At 47.8% G+C, this 21230-nt stretch overlaps 1 protein-coding gene across 3 annotated transcripts; it reads right to left on the bottom strand.

Annotated features, from left to right (window-relative positions):
* Positions 1-2: 2 nt before the first annotated feature.
* Positions 3-20637, bottom strand: LOC132592830 (uncharacterized). Of its 3 annotated transcripts, XM_088654357.1 has the most exons (4): positions 17356-20637; positions 14195-14368; positions 10025-10198; positions 3-9211 (listed from the first exon to the last, which is right to left on the bottom strand). In XM_088654357.1, the coding sequence occupies exons 1-4, from the start codon at positions 17486-17488 to the stop codon at positions 7113-7115; spliced, it is 2580 nt and encodes an 859-aa protein (XP_088510483.1). In that variant the 5' UTR covers positions 17489-20637; the 3' UTR covers positions 3-7112. The 3 variants fall into 3 exon arrangements, with proteins under 3 accessions (XP_088510483.1, XP_088510484.1, XP_088510485.1); XM_088654358.1 differs by lacking the exon at positions 14195-14368; XM_088654359.1 differs by lacking the exons at positions 10025-10198; positions 14195-14368.
* Positions 20638-21230: the final 593 nt, after the last annotated feature.

Genomic DNA, 21230 nt, shown 5'->3' on the forward strand with positions numbered 1-21230 from the left:
GCACAGGCGCGCGCTCCCCCGCCCTCCGCACGATCGGCGCGGTGGGAACCGGCCCAAACGCCGGTAAGTCTGGGGACCCCTGATCTAGATCAAGGGAAGTAATAGTACCACTGTTTTCTGCTCTGGTCAGGAGTAACAAGTAACCGAAGGGGTTAACTGTGTACTGTGTAGCACCTGACCACTGAGGAAGATCATGTTACAGAATGTGCTAGAAGTGTTTCTGTGTGTATCAGTTGGTTTCGTTTTTGCCTGGGAGACGGTCGCAAGATGTCTGCGAGCTCACCAGGTCGTTTGTTGTTTTCTCTCTAAAATAAACTTCAGTAGTTATTAGAACACCTTGGACTCTGTGTGTTCTTAAGAGGCTTTTTATCCAACGGCTATACAAGTTTCCGCTGTGTGTGAGAAGAAGAAGAACTCTGCTGTGTGTTTTACTGCCAGCCCGGGTCTACGGAGCAGAGGCGCTAGAGAAAGCGTGCCGGGAGGTAATTAGTGGCTCCTAATTGAGTCATAAACAACTCAAAGGAGTCCTATATCCGTCACAGGTTATGGGTCACAGTTCACGGGCCCACCTGTCACAGGTTCTGGGTGACAGGTTCTGGGAGAAAAGAGGTCCTGAACCTAATAAATCACCAAAGCAATAAAAGGTGATTGCAGCTGTAAAAGCCTTGGAGAAAGCCGGTGTAAAGAGCTAGCTGGGAGAAACCTGTTGTTTTGCAGTCGGCAATTAACAGATGCACTCGCTAGCAGAAAGACCCTGGACTAGAGGCTGGGATCCGCAGTCTACCCGGAGGAGCAACGTCAGCTATTCTGAGTGAGTACAGTGCTGGACACGGAGCCCGGGGGTGGACAAGATGGCGGAGCAGCTACAGGAGTCATTTGTCGTGCCATTCCAGAGGTTGAATGGCGACAACTATGCAGAGTGGAGAGAAAGGGCCAGAATGTGGTTGCTGGGAAAGGATTTATGGACTTGTGTGTTAAATCCTCCAACCCCTGTCGCTGATAATTCAGCAGGTGAAGCACAGAGGTTTGCAGCAGAAACCAGGAAAGACAATAAGGCTTTATGTGCCATTGCCATGAGCTGTGATGCTACGCAACTGCCCTATGTGCAAAATGCTGAAAATGCCAAGCAAGCCTGGGGCAGTTTGGAAAGGGTCCATCAGAGAAAAACAGCTGGAGCTAAGCTGCATGCTATGAGGCATCTCTTTGAGTTGAGACTGAGACCAGGACAACCCATTAAGGAGCATATTGCCAATGTGATTGATGCATTCCATAAGCTGCAGCGGCATGAGCTTGTGTTCAAAGAGAAGGAAAAAGTTTATATTTTGCTGTCTAGTTTGGGAAACGCCTATGAGCATTTGTGCTTAACGTTTGAGGCCATGCCTGAAGATGAACTCACGATTGCTTACGTTTCTGGGCGTTTGGCGGATGAGGAACAGCGACGCCAGAAAGAATCGGCTGAGAAGGGGGGCCGTGGGCGCAGAGAAGCCAGTGGGGGTGCAGTAAAAAGCACTGAGGAATCCACTGTGAGTGCGTGCGCAACAAGGCTTTGTTTTCGGTGCCAGCAGCCTGGGCACGTAGCGAGATTTTGCCCAGCTCCGGAAGCAGCCAAGGTCACTCAGCCAGGTGCCAGGCAACCCAGCGGACGTGGTCGTGGGACCAGCCAGCAGCGCTGAGGCAGAGGACGTGGGAAAACTACAGATAAGCCTGTCAGCCAACATCTTTCTGCTGCCTTAGCAACGGTTAGAAACAGAGGACAGGACAGTTTCACTTTTATTATCGACTCAGGCAGCACCCATCATCTTGTACCGCCTTCAGGACAGATCCTGAACTGCAGGCCACTTGAAGATGAAAAAAGCCTGCATCTTGCTGATGGTTCTTCTGGAACAATTAAAAGCAAGGGTGTTTTTTATATGCAATGCTTAGACACTAACCTTGATGTTTATGTTGTTCCAGGCATGGAGAATGGTCTTTTAAGTGTGTCTTGCTTATTGCGTGAGGGCTTTGAAATAAGTTTTGCCAATGGTGTTTGCAAAATTGCCAGAGATGGGGCTGAGCTGGTAAGTGTTACTGTTGGGTCTGATGGTCTGTTTGTCCTAGATGGGAGGGGGCAAGCAGGTGGAAGTAACACTGGTGATGCTCAGGCGAAAAGCGCTAATACCCCAAAGGGCACAGAGGGCGCTATCCATAAGGATTGTATTCATGCTTGGCACCGTAAATTTTGTCACATGTCTTTTCCTTATGTGCAAAAAGCCCCTGATTTTGTCAAAGGTTGCAGGTTCAAGCCATGTCAAAAACACCTGCAATGCCGCGCATGTGCGAAAGCGAAGACGAAGAGATGCTCTTATCCTAGGTCTGAGAGGAAGAGCACAAAGCCATTTCAGTTAGTGCACTTGGATATTTCTGGGCCTATGTCAACATCAAGTTTAGGTGGTTCAAAATATGTTTTGTGTCTTCTGGATGAGTTCAGCCATTTTTCCTGGGTCATAACACTGAAAGAGAAGGGGGAGGCTGCCAAAGTGATAAAGGAGTGGGTAGCCGAAGTAGAACTACAGTTCTCTCTCACTGTCCAGTGTTTTCAGAGTGACAGGGCGGGAGAGTTTTTGAGTGCAGAACTACAAGGGTTTTTCCGCAGCAAGGGAATTAGGCACAGGAAAACCGCCCCTTTTAGTCCACAGGAAAATGGTTTAGCTGAAAGAAAATTTAGGACGCTGTCTGAACTGGTAGAGGCAACATTTTTGATGCAGGACTACCCCAGAAGTTTTGGGGGGAATGTTATAAATTTGTGAATTTCTGTTCAAACCACGCTTTTAATTCAGTTGTGGACAACACACCCTACTACATGTTGTATGGCAAAGTTCCGAAGGTGCACTATTTCAGAACTTTTGGGTGTGAGGCTTGGGTTCTAATTCCAAAGCAGAAGCGCAGAAAGGGAGGATCAAGATCCAGAAAAATGATCTTCTGTGGTTACGAACCAAACTCAAAGGCTTGGAGGTTTGTACCAGCAGAGGGGGACCAAACCCGCGTTCACATTAGCAGGAGTGCTACGTTCTGTGAACAAGAGGGCTGGAGACGCATTCATGCTAACCCCGAAGTTCTTCTTGACTGGTCTTCAGGTTTTGACCAGGAAGAGGAAACTCAGGTGGCTGATGCTGGAGTTCCAGGTGCTGCAGGACCAGATCCAGGTCAGGCAGCTGGTCCAAGTGGTGTAGCTCCTAGGGAAGTGAAGCAAGTAGTCAGAAGCGCACCGACTTCACCCCAGGTCAAGCCTGGGAAGTACAGCAAACGTGGTAGGTCACCCACTTCACCCAAAGCAAGCTCAGAGGGGGCTGCAAAGTGTAGTAGGTCTCTTGACAGTGCTGCTAGTCCGAGAGAGCCAGTCAGAGACAAGCAGTTCGGATTTAGAGGGGGAAGATGTGGGACCAAGGCGTTCAAAACGCACCACGAAAGGTAAACCACCTGAAAGGTTTTCAGCTGTCAGTGTATGGGCGAACCTAGCAGTGTGTGAGCCTGAAAGCTTTGAAGAGGTGCAACAGTTGTCAGTGGAGGAAGCTGGTAAGTGGAAAGTTGCAATGGAGAAAGAGTTGAACTCCATGCAATCTCTTGGTGTGTACAGTCTTACACAGTTGCCAGAAGGTAAGAAAGCAGTCAGTTGTAGGTGGGTCTACAGGCTGAAACCCACAGTGACTGGAGAGCCTCAGTACAAGGCTAGATTAGTGGCTAGAGGTTTTACTCAGAAGAAAGGAATCCACTACACAGATGTCTTTAGTCCCACTTCGAGAGCGGAATCTTTCAGGATGCTTTTAGTGACTGCAGCGCAGAGAGGCCTAGTGGTCAACCACTTTGATGTGGACACCGCTTATTTGAACTCTGACCTCCAGGAGGAGTTGTACATGTTGCCTCCTCCAGGGTTTGAGAGTGACGTGCCAGGTCAGGTGTGGAAGCTGCACAAGTCGATCTACGGTCTGAAGCAATCCGCTAAAAATTGGAATTCATGTCTTGATTCTGTTTTGAAGAGCCTAGGTTTCAGGAAGAGTCTAGCTGACAGTTGTCTGTATCTCAGAGGTGAAGGAGAACAGCAAGAACTGTTGCTTGTCTATGTAGATGACTTGATTTGCTTAGCAAAGAGCCAGATGCAAGTGCAGAAGTTTGCAAAAGAGCTAGGCAAGAGGTTCAAACTCAAGAATCTAGGTGCAGTGAATGTTTATCTAGGTGTGCAGATAGACAGAACTGAGGATGGAAGTTTTTTGCTCAGTCAGAAAGGCAAGATTGAACATTTGCTTGAGAAGTTCAGAATGTCTGACTGTAAAGGGGTCAGAACACCCATGGAGACAAACTTTGTGAAAGAGTCACAAGCAAAGGACAAAGTAGCGTTTGAGACTCCTGAAGTGTTTCAGTCAGCGCTAGGGAGTCTGTTGTATTTGTCACAATGGAGCAGACCAGATATTGCTTTTGCAGTCAATTTGCTCAGTAGAGAAGCATCGAAACCTAGTGTGCATGCTTGGAATGGCATTAAGAGAGTGCTTAGGTATTTGCAGGAGACCAAAGAGTATTGTTTGTACATGTCAGCGCAAGGTGAGCCACAACTCACTTGTTTTGCAGATGCTGATTGGGCCAATCAGGAGGACAGGAAGTCAGTGACTGGTTTGGTAGTCAAGTTTGGAAATGCCCTGATTGGTTGGCGGTCGTGCAGGCAAAGCCTAATAGCAATGTCTTCCACGGAAGCCGAATTCTGTGCGTTGTCTGCGACATGCACTGAGTTGGAGTACTACAGATGTTTGGTCCAGGAAATCTGGGGTGATTGTAGCCAGCCCATCACTGTTTGGGGCGACAATCAACCATATTTGAGACTGGCGGAGTCTGGACAGTTCAAGGCCAGAACCAAACACTTAGACATCCGCTTCCGAAACGTATGTCAGAGCATACAGGTAGGCTTGGTAAAGTTGAGGTATTGTCCAAGCCAAGAGAACCTAGCAGATGGGTTCACAAAACCCTTGAGTTTCCAACGGCATGGGGAATTCTGTGAAGGGTTGGTTTTGGGGTAAGTTTGGATACCCGCTATCCCCAGTGTTCAGGTGAGAGGGGGTGTGAGGAGTAACAAGTAACCGAAGGGGTTAACTGTGTACTGTGTAGCACCTGACCACTGAGGAAGATCATGTTACAGAATGTGCTAGAAGTGTTTCTGTGTGTATCAGTTGGTTTTGTTTTTGCCTGGGAGACGGTCGCAAGATGTCTGCGAGCTCACCAGGTCGTTTGTTGTTTTCTCTCTAAAATAAACTTCAGTAGTTATTAGAACACCTTGGACTCTGTGTGTTCTTAAGAGGCTTTTTATCCAACGGCTATACAAGTTTCCGCTGTGTGTGAGAAGAAGAAGAACTCTGCTGTGTGTTTTACTGCCAGCCCGGGTCTACGGAGCAGAGGCGCTAGAGAAAGCGTGCCGGGCGGTAATTAGTGGCTCCTAATTGAGTCATAAACAACTCAAAGGAGTCCTATATCCGTCACAGACCTCACCTGGAATACTGTGTCCAGTTCTGGGCACCACAGTTCAAGAAGGATACTGACAAGCTGGAACGTGTCCAGAAGAGGGCAACCAAAATGGTCAAAAGGCCTGGAAACAATGCCTTATGAGGAATGGCTTAGGGAGCTGGGTATGTTTAGCCTGGAGAAGAGAAGGTTAAGGGGTGATATGATAGGCATGTTCAAATATATCAAAGGATGTCATATAGAAGAGGGTGAAAGGTTGTTTTCTGCTGCTCCAGAGAAGCGGACACGGAGCAATGGATTCAAGCTACAAGAAAGAAGATTCCACCTAAACATTAGGAAGAACTTCCTGACAGTAAGAGCTGTTCAACAGTGGAATTTGCTGCCAAGGAGTGTGGTGGAGTCTCCTTCTTTGGAGGTCTTTAAGCGGAGGCTTGACAGCCATCTGTCAGGAATGCTTTGATGGTGTTTCCTGCTTGGCAGGGGGTTGGACTGGATGGCCCTTGTTGTCTCTTCCAACTCTATGATTCTATGAATTGCAAGAAGGCGATTGACGTTCGGGTCCCCTCCTGCAATTTTTCCAAATCTGATAATTTAACTGATTCAATTTCTGTGACTCTTGTTTGCAAACCTGCAACCTCTATTTTTACCTCTTGCAGATCATTTTTTAAAGTCCCAAAATCTTTTTTAAATTCCTGCAGAGCCTTAGTATTTGCTTTAACCTCTGTGGCAAGGCTCTGTAAACTTTGTCTATTTTCCTTCCATAAATTCCAATATCATTTCCCAGCTGGGAACTCAGACTTTCAAGGTCAAAGATAACTTTTGTAATCCAAACAATCAGGGACAAGGCTGGGAACCAGCCTCTCTTTCACTTTCCGCAGGGCAGGATTTAAAACACTTTCATTCTCGCATTGTTACGTCACAATGGCTTCTCACTGTCTGACGCTCCCATAAACCGAGCAGCTTCTCAAAGACCTTTCAACCTTCTAAAATCTTGTAATTTATTTACAAATCCCCCCATCTCCTCTTCTAAGGGGAGGTTCAACATTCTTACGCTTAAAACTTCTTCCAATATTTTCTCAGCTTAGGTAATATCTTCTGCTCTCCAATACTATCAGCAGAAAGGGACTGGCTTCCATTTTAAAACCCCTATTCTGTATCCAAATTCTCTCAAATTAGCCAAATTAGCCAAATGTCAAAAGTACTCACGGAACATTCCTTTAATATCTTTTTTTTCCTTCAAAAGAATCGACCGCTATTGCCACTCAGTCCTGCAGCTTCGCACTGTCAAAGGAAGCAATTTGTCAGATGTGCTACAGCTCTGACCCCCTCAATCTCGGGGGCTCAAAACAGAGCCTTTCTGGGGAGCGGAAGCCCACAATCCACGCTGCCGGAGGTCCAGGTCCCCCAAAAGCTCGATTTGGGGTTTCTAAGGGGATCTGTTGCGCTGGAGCGGTATCCCCAGCCTTTGATGCAACGGGGTTCATTCCGATGAGCTCACTCCCGACCATAATGGCTGGGTGATCGCCCGGAAGACCGGGAGAATGCCTTTCTATGGGTTGATAAATGATATGATATATATGATACAAATGTGATAAAGAGTATTTTAAAATATTCTCCCCCATTCACTTTTCTTATACAATTGTGTTTTGTAAGGGTTGTTTAATAATTTCCCCTTTTTCCTTTTCCTTTTTTGGTTTTCCCTTTGTATGAATTCGTTGATGGGAAGTGAGATCACCACTTTGACGAAATCTCTTTCCACATTCCAAGCACAAATATGGTTTCTCCCCTGTATGAATTCTTTGATGCGTAGTGAGATTGTTCCTGAACCTGAAGCTATTTCCACATTCCATGCAATGATATGGTTTCTCCCCTGTATGAATTCTTTGATGGGAACTGAAATGGCTACTGTGAGTGAAGCTCTTTCCACATTGCAAGCACAGATATGGTTTCTCCCCTGTATGAATTCTTTGATGGGAAGTGAGACTCTGCCTGGAAGTGAAGCTCTTCCCACATTCTAAGCACTGATAGGGTTTCTCCCCTGTATGAATTCTTTGATGGGAAGTGAGCTTAGCCCCCTCCCGGAAGCTCTTTCCACATTCCAAGCACTGATAGGGTTTCTCCCCTGTATGAATTCTTTGATGCAAAGTGAGACTCTGCCTGAAAGTGAAGCTCTTCCCACATTCCAAGCACTGATATGGCTTCTCCCCTGAATGAATTCTGTGATGGGCAGTGAGATAGAATCCGTGATTGAAGCTCATTCCACATTCCAGGCATTGATATGCTTTCTCCCCTGTATGAATTCGTTGATGGGAAGTGAGATCACCACTTTGACGAAATCTCTTTCCACATTCCAAGCACAGATATGGTTTCTCGCCTGTATGAATTCTTTGATGCGTAGTGAGACTGTGCCTGAGCCTGAAGCTCTTTCCACATTCCACGCACTGATAGGGTTTATCTCCTGTATGAATTCTTTGATGGGAAATGAGACTATCCTTCCGATTAAAGCTCTTTCTGCATTCTAAGCACTGATAGGGTTTCTCCCCTGTATGAATTCGTTGATGGGCAGTGAGAGTCACCCTCTGACTGAAGCTCTTTCCACATTCCAGGCATTGATATGGTTTCTCCCCTCTATGAATTATTTGATGGGAAATGAGAGTATCCTTCCGATTGAAGTTCTTTCCACATTCCAGGCATTGATAGGGTTTCTCCCCTGTATGAATTTGTTGATGGGAAGTGAGATGGATCCGCTGACTGAAGCTCTTTCCACATTCCAAGCACTTATAGGGTTTCTCCCCTCTATGAATTCTGTGATGGGAAGTGAGATGGATCCGCTGACTGAAGCTCTTTCCACATTCCAAGCACTGATATGGCTTCTCCCCTGTATGAATTCTTTGATGGGAAGTGAGACTATGCCTGAGTCTAAAGCTCTTCCCACATTCGAAGCACTGATAGGGTTTCTCTCCTGTATGAATTCTTTGATGGGAAATGAGATTATCCTTCCGATTAAAGCTCTTTCTGCACTCTAAGCACTGATAGTGTTTCTCATTTGTATGAATTCGTTGATGGGAAGTGAGACTATGCCTGAGTCTAAAGCTCTTCCCACATTCGAAGCACTGATAGGGTTTCTCTCCTGTATGAATTCTTTGATGGGAAATGAGACTATCCTTCCGATTAAAGCTCTTTCCGCATTCTAAGCACTGATAGGGTTTCTCCCCTGTATGAATTCGTTGATGGGAAGTGAGATTGCTACTTTGCCTGAAGCTCTTTCCACATTCCAAGCACTGATAATGTTTCTCCCCTGTATGAATTCTTTGATGGGAAGTGAGACTATTACTGTGACTGAAGCTCTTTCCACATTCAAAGCACTGATAGGGTTTCTCCCCTGAATGAACTCTTTGATGGGAAGTGAGATCACCACTTAGAGTAAAGCTCTTTCCACATTCGAAGCATTGATAGGGTTTCTCCCCTGTATGAACTCTTTGATGGGAAGTGAGATGGCTAATTTGACTGAAGCCCTTTCCACATTCCCAGCACTGATACAATTTCTCCCTACTCTTTGTTCTTCCGTGTGAAGTGAGGCTATCCCTCTCTACGAAGCTCTTTCTTTGACGGTAGGTGGACTGGGAGCTCTGACGGATGTTCTCTCCACACTCTGAATATTTATACGACTTCTCTGCTATGTGGATTCTGTTGTGGTCCCCCTTGTTTCTCCCTTCCAATTCTTCACCATCTGCAATGAAGAGGGAAGCTAATTAGAGCCTCAGAAAGAAATGGCGCTCCAGATTATTGATCAAACTCCCTCACCCCCACACCACCTCACAGCGAGACTTGAGAGTGCAGTTTTGGCCTCAAGCGGACATCCTTGAAGTCTAACTTAATGTCATTGTTGATGTGTGGCATCTTCAACCCCCCAGCATTCCGGAGCAGCTGACTCTCTTGAAACCAGTGGGACGACAATGCCAGCATACTGTGACAGGGGCGCAGATGACACGGAACCATAAAACCCACCACCTGACCCCTCCCCTAGCAATGCACTGCCATGTTAGCGTAAATCATGCTAACTCTGCATCGCTGCCCCAGACCCCAACCCCACTCAGAAAGAAGGGGATATCGTTCACATCCATTACTGAATAAAGTTAATAAATGCTTGTGATAGAGAAAAAGTTTGGATTTGATATCCCGCTATATCACTACCTGAAGGAGTCTCAAAGCGGCTAACAATCTCCTTTCCCCTTCTCCTCCACAACAGACATCCTGTGAGGTGAGTGGGGCTGAGAGACTTCAGAGAAGTGTGACTAGCCCAATGTGCTAGCTGCCAATACATTGCGATAGCCGGGGAGCTGTGGTGTATTCCTAGCTCAAATTGCCTGCAGATGACAAAGCCACAGGCAGGCAGGCAGGCAGATGGAGGAGCCCGAAAAGGTGCTCCCCTTCTCCATCTCCATCCACCTGCCTGCCTCCCCCCACCCCAAATCTGAGCAAGCCCCAATACCTCTCTGGCTCCATCCATCCAGGTCCCCATCTCCACTCCCCTGGAACTCACCTGATCTCTCGGAGGTCCCTGGGAGGGAAAGCTCAGAGGTTGTGGGAAGCGATGCAGGAGACAACCTGACCAGGTCAACCGTCCATCTTCCCCCTTCCATCCTCGCTAGCTTTGCAGGATCCGTCTCTTTCATCCTTCCTGAGGAGTTGAGGAGCCAAAACAAACTGCAGGGTCCTGGGAGAGAGGAAGAAGCAAAGGGAGCCTCAGAGGCCCTGCAGGGATTCTCCTGCCCTAGATATTCTCCTGCCCCTGGAGAAGCACAAATGGGGCAGCCCTTTCCCAACAGAAGCCCTATTTCTAAACATCTCCAGTGCTTCCAATTTCACCTGTTGGCTCCTCAACCCATTTCGTAAGGCTGGCATGGTCTGCACAATAGTGACCAGAGAGTGGATCCCATTGAACTCAGTGGGATTATGGACAGAACTTGGTGTAAAAACCAATCACCATCCTGTCTCTAAGCCTGAAACCTGCAACCCCAGAGCATGGGCAGAAACAGACGAGTAGCTATTACATGTAGGTGCCTCCATGCTAGGTGCTTTATACGGAGAGCCCTGTTGAGCTCTCTCATTGCAAGACAGGCAGATGTTGTGGCCCTATTTGCCTATGTCAGGGGTGGAAGCAGAGGAGCTGGTGATGCCACATTTTTTGAAGTTTCATGAGATGAATACACCACTCCTCCTTAGATGTTGTCTGTACACCATCTTAGATATACAATTTTCGCAAGTTTCCAGTCTCAAAATGTGGCTCCCGCCCAGGCATGGAAGCCATCAAAGTACAGATCTTCCACACGTCCTAAATCTGTTGTGTTCTTAAGAACACCAGACATTTATACCCTTTAAATCTCCAGAGGTGAGCTTTACACTCCTCTTGTGACAAGATTCCCAAAGGCTTAGGGTAGCTTGATAGAACTAGCCTCTTTTGAGATTGCACCAATTTCCATTTCTTTCTCGGGTTATGAATGCTTCGGGTTACGTATTTTTGGGTATGAACTATTGTAATCCAGATTTAAGTAACCTTGAGCTCTCACAGGCCTCGCCGCTGCCCGGAGTGAAGCCCGAACATCAGTGGGGTCTGCAGAGCCTCCATGACTGGGCTCCAGCTGTGGGAGCGCTCGGAGATCGCCTGGTTTCCCCCGCTTTTGCGAGTGTCAGTGACGCGATGCCACCGCCGCAACTCGGAAGAGCGGGGAGGGGTAGCCCGGTTTCGCAAGAGTAGGCTTGGTAGGCTTCCTTCCTTTCCCCCCCTCTCACCTTGTGCTCCCTGACTTCGGGGTCTTCCCCCAATGAATGATCTGAACAGGGGGCCCCATGCAAGTCCCTCCACCCTTGGGACCCCCTTCTCCCCATTGCACCTTGAGGGGAAGAAAGAGGAGCCTTGGCAGAGAGGAATTGGGGGCAGGACCCTCTGTTCCCTGACTTGGGGGGGTCTCCCCCCACCAGGCATGATCTGAACAGGGACCCCCATGCACCCTCCCTCCACCCCTGGGACCCCCTTCCCCCCATTGCACCTTGAGGGGAAGAGAGAGGAGACTCACCGAGGAAGCTTTTACAAAGCAGAGAGAAGAAAGCAGCCTCCTCTCTGCCTGCAGGAAGGGAGGGAGATGGGAGGGAGGGAATTTGGCCAGGGACGACCTTCACCCCCCTTCACTTCCTGTCCTCTCTAGGACAGGAAGGAAAGGGCAAGCCTAGGAGGGAGGAGGGAGGGGGCGCATGTTGCTCAGGGCAGCCCCTCCCTCTGGGACTCTTCCCAGTTCAAAGCAATAGGGACGCCGCCATCCTTTCCCTGTGTTTCCAGCCAGAAAACCAGTTTATACTGGGCTCCCAGAACCACCTGTGACCCCATTTCCCACCCCATAACGGGGCTGGACCAATCAGAAGCTTCTCCATTGCACAGCTGGCCAATCCGCTTTCAGATTCCCCTTGGCCTCGTCCTCTCCTTGGCCCCACTTTCCTGAGGGAGTTTTCCTCCTGAGTTTCCCTCTTGGCTGCTCCCCCTCCCAGCTTCTCCTTCATTTCTTCTTCCTTCTCTTCTTCTTCCTCTTTCCCCCCATTGTTTGGGGGCAGCTGGATTTCCCATCCCCATGGTCAGGCAGGCCCAGGAGGAACCACTGAGGCGACAGGGCCAGAAGATGGCATTTCCCGCCCTTTTCTGAAAGAGGCGGAAACGCAAATTTGTTTCTTATGGAAGCCCGAGCCACTCCCAGAGATGCCATGGCTCCCCTGTGGGCCTCCACCACCGGGCGCCCCACTGAAACCTTTTTCTTTTCTGGTGACAACAGCACCCCCTAAAGGAAGAAATGTATCTTGTTCTTGCATTGGAGAGTTCAGTTTGTAACTTAGGACTTGCTTGTCTTATCTTAAAATATTTTATTCATCATGTTAAAATATAGCATTCTGTCAGATATGCTGATGCGGCTACTCTAGAGTAACGACTCCTCACAGCATAGTCCTTTCAGGCTTTTATTAAGTGCTGATTATTTACAGTGCTCAGAGCGATCTATATACATGCTTTCGGTCAGGTGTCAGTACCTCCGAATGGAGGTTGGCGCGTTTTCCTCCAGCAAAGAAGCTTGGGGAGACCCAGCCTCTTCCCCCGACGTTTCTTGCGCAATTCCGGGGTCGGCGGGATCGGCCTTCCCCCCCCTTGCTCCCCCCTTCCTGTCCCACCTTGGTCAATGGCTCCGCTACCTTGCCTGAGCCTCGGACACCACTTCCTGATTTTCCGCTTGAGGCGGAACTCTCCCTGCTTTCCCCAGCACTTGGGGATGGGCTGGTACTTAAGATGGGAGGGACCTCCCGGTATCCCCTGTCCCTCACACATTCCATAATCTATTTTTTATTTTTTCAATTTTTCAGAAAAACAAAAAAAGGAATCAGGAAGAAAACAGAACAAAACAATTTTTTCCTGAATTTCTTTTCATTTTCTGGGCCTTCACATCTCTGCCTCTTACATACAACTTCTACCTAAAAATCTTCACAAACCTGCCCCAGAGAATTGTAGAGTAGGAAGGGACCCCTGAGGGCCATCTAGCCAGCCCCCTGGGGCAATGCAGGAATCTCAACTAGACCATCCCTGACTGATGGCCATCAGCCTCTGTTCTAAGGCCCTTCTTTGCGTGTCTTCTCCACGAAAGGTCTGGATGGTGGCAACACAAAAACGGACCTTTTCTGCAGTGGTTCCCCATTTGTGGGATCAGTGTAAGATGCTGAATCTGTGTTGCTCCAGTGAGCAACCTGGCCACTGAATTCTGCACCAGCTGAAGTTTCTGAACCGTCTTCAGAGGCAGCCCTACGTCTAACGCATTGCAGTAATCTAACCTTGAGGTTACCAGAGCATAGACAACAGTAGTTAGGCCAGGGGTCAGCAAACTTTTTCAGCAGGGGGCTTGTCCACTGTCCCTCAGACTTTGTGGGGGGGCGGACTATATTTTGAAAAAAATATGAACGAATTCCTATGCCCCACAAATAACCCAGAGATGCATTTTAAATAAAAGGGCACATTCTACTCATGTAAAAATATGCTGATTCCCGGACCTTCCGCGGGCCAGATTTAGAAGGCGATTGGGCCGCATCCAACCCCCGGGCCTTAGTTTGGAGATCCCTGAGTTAGGCTATCCTTGTCCAGCTAGGGGCGTAGCTGGGCCACCAGGCAAAGATGATGGAAGGCACTCTGGGCAACTGAGGCAGCCTGAGCCTCGAGCGACAGCAAAGGATCCCCAAGCTACGAACCTGCTCCTTCAGAGGAAGTGTAACCCCATCATGATCAGGTGACCTCCCAGCCATCTGGTCTAGGGAACAAACCACTAACAGAGCCTCTGTCTTATCTGGATTGAGCTTCTGTTTGTTGGCTCTCATCCAGTGCATTACCAAGGCAGGAGACTGGTCCAGCACTTCCACCGCCTCACCTGCAGATGTCAAGGAGAAATGGAGTTGACTGCTGCCAACTGCTGCCAATACATTGCGGTGGCCAGGGAGCTGTGATGTATTCCTAGCTCAAATTGGCTGCAGATGACAAAGGCACAGGCAGGCAGGCAGGTGGAGGAGGAGCCCGAACAGGTACTCTCCTTCTCCATCCGCCTGCCTGCCTCCCCCCACCCTCAAGCTGAGCAAGTCCCAATACCTCTCTGGCTCCATCCCTTCATGTCCCCATCTCCACTCCCCTGGAACTCACCAGATCTCTCAGAGGTCCCTGGGAGGGAACGCTCAGAGGTTGTGGGGAGGGATGCAGGAGACAACCTGATCAGATCAACTGTCCATCTTCCCCCTTCCATCCTCGCTAGCTTGGCAGGATCCGTCTCTTTCATCCTTCCTGAGGAGTCGAGGAGCCAAAACAAGCTGCAGGGTCCTGGGAGAGAGGAAGAAGCAAAGGGAGCCTCAGAGGCCCTGCAGGGATTCTCCTGCCCTAGATATTCTCCTGCCCCTGGAGAAGCACAAATGGGGCAGCCCCTTCCCAACAGAAGCCCTATTTCTAAACATCTCCAGTGGTTCCAATTTCACCCGTTTGCTCATCACCCTACTTTGTAAGGCTGGTATGGTCTGCACAGTAGTGACCTGAGTGCAGATCCCATTGAACTCAGTGGGATTATGGACAGAACTTGGTGCTAAAACCAGTCACCATTCTGTCCCCAGGCCTGAAAACTGCAACCCCAGAGCATGGGCAGAAAACAGACTAGTAGTTATTACATGCTAGGTGCTTTATATGGAGAGCTCTGTTGACTGACGCTCTTTGAGCTCTCTCATGGCAAGCCAGGCAGATGTTGTGGCCCTATTTGCCTCTGTCTGGGGTTCCATGGGGACCAAATCTGTATGTGGAAGCAGAGGAGCTGGTGGTGCCACGTTTTTCAAATATCATGAGATGAATACACCACTCCTCCTTAGATATTGTCTGTGTTTATACACCATCTTTGCAAGTCTCCAGTCTCAAAATGTGGCACCCACCCTGGCATGGAAGCCATCAAAGTATAGATCTTCCACACGTCCTAAATCTGTCGTGTTCTTAAGAACACCAGGCATGCATACCCTTTAAATCTCCAGAGGTGAGCTTTGTGCTCCCCTTGTGCCAATATTCCCAAAGGCTTAGGGTAGCTTGATAGAACTAGCCTCTTTTGCGATTACACCAATTTCCATTTCTTGTTTATCAAAACCCACAGACTCTCTGCTAGATTGAAGACCTCCTGCAAACTCACCCCCTCCCTGGCTAGGCAGAGAGGGCAAGGGGGGACCCTCTGCTCCCTGACTTGGGGGTCTTCCCCACCAGGCATGATCTGAACAGGGACTCCCCTTGCACCACCTGGCAGGTCAGGTGGTACCCGGAAAGGAAAATTTCCTGTCATCTTCCCCCCAACATTAATTTTTTGTTTTGTTTTTTGCTTGCAAAAATGTTTTGACTATTTCATATTTTCTTGCAAAGGAATGTGGATTCTGGGCCTCTGATAACAAGTAGGCCACTGGGGACACATACTGAAATCTACAGGATGGGTTGTGCTTTGGCTTGTGTTGTTTTATTTTTATTTAAAAAAATCTGCAAAACAAAAAATTAAAACAGATGAAGATTATTTCAATTTCGTAAGCTCCAGAGAAGCGAACACGGAGCAATGGATTCAAACTACAAGAAAGAAGATTCCACCTCAACATTAGGAAGAACTTCCTGACAGTAAGAGCTGTTCGGCAGTGGAATTTGCTACCAAGGAGTATGGTGGAGTCTCCTTCTTTGGAGGTCTTTAAGCAGAGGCTTGACAGGCATATGTCAAGAATGCTTTGATGGTGTTTCCTGCTTGGCAGGGGGTTGGACTGGATGGCCCTTGTGGTCTCTTCCAACTCTATGATTCTATGATCTGGGTAAGCTTGCCTAAACAAGAATGCATTTAGCAGGTGCCTGAAAAGAGTCTAGCAAAGGCACATGCTTTATTGTAAGAGGCTGGGAGTTCCAAAGTGCAGGTGCTGCCACACTAAACAATGCAGTACAAATACTATGTGGAATCTGTAGTAGTGCTTGAAACTACTTCTTTTATTCATTAAAAAAATTTCAAATAGACAACAAAAAGAAAATTGTGCAGGAGAAAAAACATTACATAAACACTTTTATCAAATTCACAATACTCTTTACATTTTCATAGAATCATGATACTGTTTCTCATTTGTATGAATTCGTTGATGGGAAGTGAGACTATGCCTGAGACTAAAGCTCTTCCCACATTCGAAGCACTGATAGGGTTTCTCTCCTGTATGAATTCTTTGATGGGAAATGAGACTATCCTTCCGCATTCTAAGCACTGATAGGGTTTCTCCCCTGTATGAATTCGTTGATGGGAAGTGAGATTGCTACTTTGCCTGAAGCTCTTTCCACATTCCAAGCACTGATAATGTTTCTCCCCTGTATGAATTCTTTGATGGGAAGTGAGACTATTACTGTGACTGAAGCTCTTTCCACATTCAAAGCACTGATAGGGTTTCTCCCCTGAATGAACTCTTTGATGGGAAGTGAGATCACCACTTAGAGTAAAGCCCTTTCCACATTCCAAGCACTGATATGGCTTCTCCCCTGTATGAATTCTTTGATGGGAAGGCATTCCGGAGCGGCTGACTCTCTTGAAACCAGTGGGGTGACACTGCCAGCATACTGTGACAGGGGCGCAGATGACACGGAACCATAAAACCCACCACCTGATCCCTCCCCCAGCAATGCACTGCCATGTTAGCGTAAATCATGCAAACTCTGCATCGCTGCCCTGGACCCCAACCCCACTCAGAAAGAAGGGGACATCGTTCACATCCATTATTGAACAAAGTTAATAAATGCTTGTGATAGAGAAAGAACTGGAGAGAGTTAGATGTGAGGCCTTACTATAATTTTCACTCCCTTTATTGGCTGGTATTAACTGACATATTGCTTGGCTTTTATCTGGGATAGATTTTGCTTGGCTCAATCCTGGAATCCACTCCATCTCCAAGGTCAGTCAAATGCAGGCAGAAGCCAAAACAACAGACCTCCCATTCAACTTCCCTAAAAGCTCTGAAGCCAACATTTAAGAAGGCCTGGGAGGTTCAGACAAGTCTGGTCAAGACGTGACTAGATGAAGAACATTCACAGAGGAAATAGTTGATATCCCTCCATTCAGGGTTCACAGTGGGGATGTTAAAATCCCAGACGCTGTTCGTCTCCATCCAAACAGTGGAGGTGCAGGCAGACAGGTGCAGGCAAGCAGGCAGGTGGAGCCACCCAAAAAGGTCTCCCCTTCTCCATCTCCATCCGCCTCCCTTCCTCCCCCACCCCCAAGCTGAGCAAGCCCCAACACCTCTCCGGCTCCCCATCTCCACTCCCCTGGAACTCACCAGATCTCTCGGAGGTCCCTGGGAGGGAAAGCTCAGAGGTTGTGGGAAGCGATGCAGGAGACAACCTGACCAGGTCAACCGTCCATCTTCCCCCTTCCATCCTCGCTAGCTTTGCAGGATCCGTCTCTTTCATCCTTCCTGAGGAGTTGAGGAGCCAAAACAAACTGCAGGGTCCTGGGAGAGTGGAAGAAGAAGCAAAGGGAGCCTCAGAGGCCCTACAGGGATTCTCCTGCCCTAGATATTCTCCTGCCCCTGGAGAAGCACAAATGGGGCAGCCCCTTCCCAACAGAAGCCCTATTTCTAAACATCTCCAGTGGTTCCAATTTCACCTGTTGGCTCCTCACCCCACTTCATAAGACTGGCATGGCCTGCACAGTAGTGACCAGAGAGTAGATCCCCTTGAACACAGTGGGATTATGGACAGAACTTGGTGCAAAAACCAGTCACCATCCTGTCTCTAAGCCTGAAAACTGCAACCCCAGAGCATGGGCAGAAAACAGACGAGTAGCTATTACATGTAGGTGCTTCCATGCTAGCTGCTTTATACGGAGAGCCCTGTTGAGCTCTCTTGTTGCAAGACAGGCTGATGTTGTGGCCATATTTGCCTATGTCAGGGGTTGCATGGGGACCAAATCTGTATGTGGAAGCAGAGGAGCTGGTGATGCCACATTTTTGAAGTTTCATGAGATGAATACACTCCTCCTTCTTAGATGTTGTCTGTACACCATCTTAGATACACCATATTCACAAGTCTCCAGTCTCAAAATGTGGCCCCCACCCAGGCATGGAAGCCATCAAAGTATAGATCTTCCACACGTCCTAAATCTGTCGTGTTCTTAAGAACACCAGACATGCAGACCCTTTAAATCTCCAGAGGTGAGCTTTACACTCCTCTTGTGACAAGATTCCCAAAGGCTTAGGGTTGCTTGATAGAACTAGCCTCTTTTGAGATTGCACCAATTTCCATTTCTTGTTTATCACTCTGCTAGATTTTGTCCAGAAGGTTTTACAAGCACAGTGGTACCTCGGGTTATGAATGCTTCGGGTTACGTATTTTTGGGTTTGAACTATTGTAACCCAGACATAAGTAACCTGAGCTCTCACAGGCCTCGTCGCTGCCCGGAGTGATTTTTTTCCTGATTTTTTTCATTTTCCGGGCCTTCACATCTCTACCCCTTACATCCAACTTCTACCTAAAATCTTCACAAACCTGTGCCAGAGAATTGAAGAGTAGGAAGGGACCCCTGAGGGCCATCTAGCCAACCCCCTGGGGCAATGCAGGAATCTCATTGGATGGTGGCAACAGACTTCTGGGAAAGGATTTATAATGAATTGAAAAAATTGTTAAGAAACCAGAGGCCTTTCTACTTGAGATAACAGGGGATGATATCCCCAAGAAAGATGTTGTTTTCTTTTTTGTATGCTACAACAGCTGCAAGAATTTTATTTGCAAAGAATTGGAAGAATGAAGAATTACCAACTGGATGATTGGCAGAAGAAATTGATAGAATTTATGGAACTGTCTGAGATGACGGGGAGACTTCGGGACCGGAGCGAAGAAGCAGCGGAAGAAGAATGGAAGAAATTTAGAATTTATTTGAAAAATAAGCATGTAATAGATTGATTTAATGACAGTGAGGGAGACACAAGGATGTTGTAGATTATATAAGGGTTTGAAAATAAGTAGTATTAGAAGATAGGGATATTAGAATTAAGATGAAAGATATGGAATGAGTGTTTAAAAGATAAGAAATAATAATCATAATTATATGGTAATATGGATGATAATTTAGAATTTATATAAGATTTAGAATTTACTAAATATGAAATGTAAAGAAACGCAGCAGAAGGAGGGAGAGGAAGTCATTAGATTAGAAATAAGGTTTATAAATAAGAAGTTTTGGTTCTCGCAATTTTTCCCCCTTTTGTGTTTTGTTTTCTGTATTATGTATTTTTTGTATTTTTGTATGTGTAATGTATTTTTGTAAGTGTTTTGTGTTTTTGTATGTGTGAAAAATCTTTAATAAATATATATTTTTAAAAAACGGGACCTTTTCTGCAGTGCTTCCCCATTTGTGGGATGCTCTCCCAAGGGAGGCTTGCCTGGCACCTTCCTTACATCTTGAGGTGCCAGGCAAAAATGTGTCTCTATACCTGGGCCTTTGGCTGGTTAACATTCTATGACCTTTAAAATATGTTTGTGGGAGGAGAGATCATTGGTTTGCCTTTGTCCTTGTTTTATTACGCATTTTGTGTTCTAATTTTGCATTTTTATGTTGTGAATCACCCTGTGAACTTTGAATGAGGGGCAGGATACAGATTTAATATAATAATAACATCAACAATAACAACAGCAGCAGCAGCAGCAAAGAGCTACAGTCAATCAGAAGTGTCAACTTGAATAAAATATTAGGGGGGGAGCAGGCATTGGGCATAGCCAGGATTTATGTGAAGGGGCAGAATCTCAGTTAATTAAGGGTTTAATTCTCCCCATTGGAAGCCCATGGACCCAAGTAAGCCCCGCCCTGCAAAACTGATCACAAGATGCAGCGTGCACACACCATTTGAATGGCAATGCCCATTAACTTGGGGGGGGGGGCCTCAAATTTTTCATGGGGAAACCAAAGGACCTCTGTGCCCTGGGGTTATGTGAATCTGAGAGGAAGAGAAGCAGAATTTGTTGCGCTCTCTCCCACCTCCCCCCCCTTTTGGGCTGAGTTCTACATCCTCCTGGCAGGCAGAAATCCATCAGGTGGGGAGGATTTCCCGTCAATGTTGTTGCTGGGATGTTTGCAGTGACTGTGAGCTTCCATTGAATCCATTGCTTTGAAGTGATTTCTGCAGCAGGTAAAGGAATGTGTAGCCCCCCCAATTACACCCCCCCACACACACCTGTATATTTTGCCCAACCAAAGGTGGCAGCCCTACGTAAAGCACAGGAAGGAAGCAGCAAAAGGTACTTTATGACCTCCAGGCTAGGACGGAGCGAGGCGGGGAGCGCTTCCCTCCACCACCGGGCGCCCCCCTTCCTTCCCCGGCTTGTTTTGGCCTCCTTGATCCCTCCGTGTTATCCCGAATTACGCTTCCTTTTCTCCCCCCCTTTCCAGCCTCCTCCTCTCCGCCCCTTTCGCCCAAACTTCTCAAGCGACGCCTCCAATTTCTCCCCTTCGCTGCTGATCTGAACAGGGACCCCCATACATACACCCTCCCTCCACCCCTGGGACCCCCTTCTTTCTCCCCATTGCACCCTCAGGGGGAAGAGAGAGGAGACTCACCGAGGAGAGAAGAAAGCAACCGGAAGGGAGGGAGGGAATTTGGCCAGGGAGGACCTTTACTTGCTGTCCTCTCTAGGAATCCAGCTCTGCTCCTTTTAACCCTTGGCAAGCCGAGGGCACCAAATCCCCCCCTTCCTCCCCCTTCGTGCAGAATTCCTGCTTCTGCGCCTGCCCTGAAAGGGCTGCCCCCTCCTCTGTGCCAAGGACTCTGCCCCAAGGAGCCCACATATACCCAGACCAACCACAAGGGAGACGGGGGTGGTCACTGGGGGGGTTTACCTTGGCTCTCCCCCTTCCCCAAAATAGAGGCTGCTGGATCCCAAGGAAAGGCTGGGATGGAGAAGAGGCCAAAGTCTGCCTAGTGGCAGGAGGTGTCATGGGATAAGAATTGGCTCCCTTGAAACCCCTCTAAAAAAATCCCTCCAGCTCAGCGAGTGGGTGGGGGAGGATGGCTAGGGGTTTGTTTGTTTTTTAAAGTAATTGCTTTGGTGCATCCCAGGTCCCTCGGCATCTGAGCTGAAAGCAGAATGAGACCCACGGAGAATGAGACCCGGAGAATGAGACCCACGGGCAACACTGCAGGGCTGTTGTGCTGCAGCT

Source organism: Zootoca vivipara, chromosome 11 (assembly GCF_965207765.1).
Source record: "Zootoca vivipara chromosome 11, rZooViv2.hap1.1, whole genome shotgun sequence".
NCBI lineage: Eukaryota > Metazoa > Chordata > Lepidosauria > Squamata > Lacertidae > Zootoca > Zootoca vivipara.

Excerpts from the sequence above, each read along its gene's own strand:
- LOC132592830 (XM_088654357.1), bottom strand. The coding sequence starts at position 17,488 with ATGAAAGAGACGGATCCTGCAAAGCTAGCGAGGATGGAAGGGGGAAGA. Across the intron at positions 14,369-17,355 it reads AGGGACCTCCGAGAGATCTG|GACCCTGCAGCTTGTTTTGG; the intron begins GTGAGTTCCAGG and ends CCTCTCTCCCAG. Across the intron at positions 10,199-14,194 it reads AGGGACCTCTGAGAGATCTG|GACCCTGCAGTTTGTTTTGG; the intron begins GTGAGTTCCAGG and ends CCTCTCTCCCAG.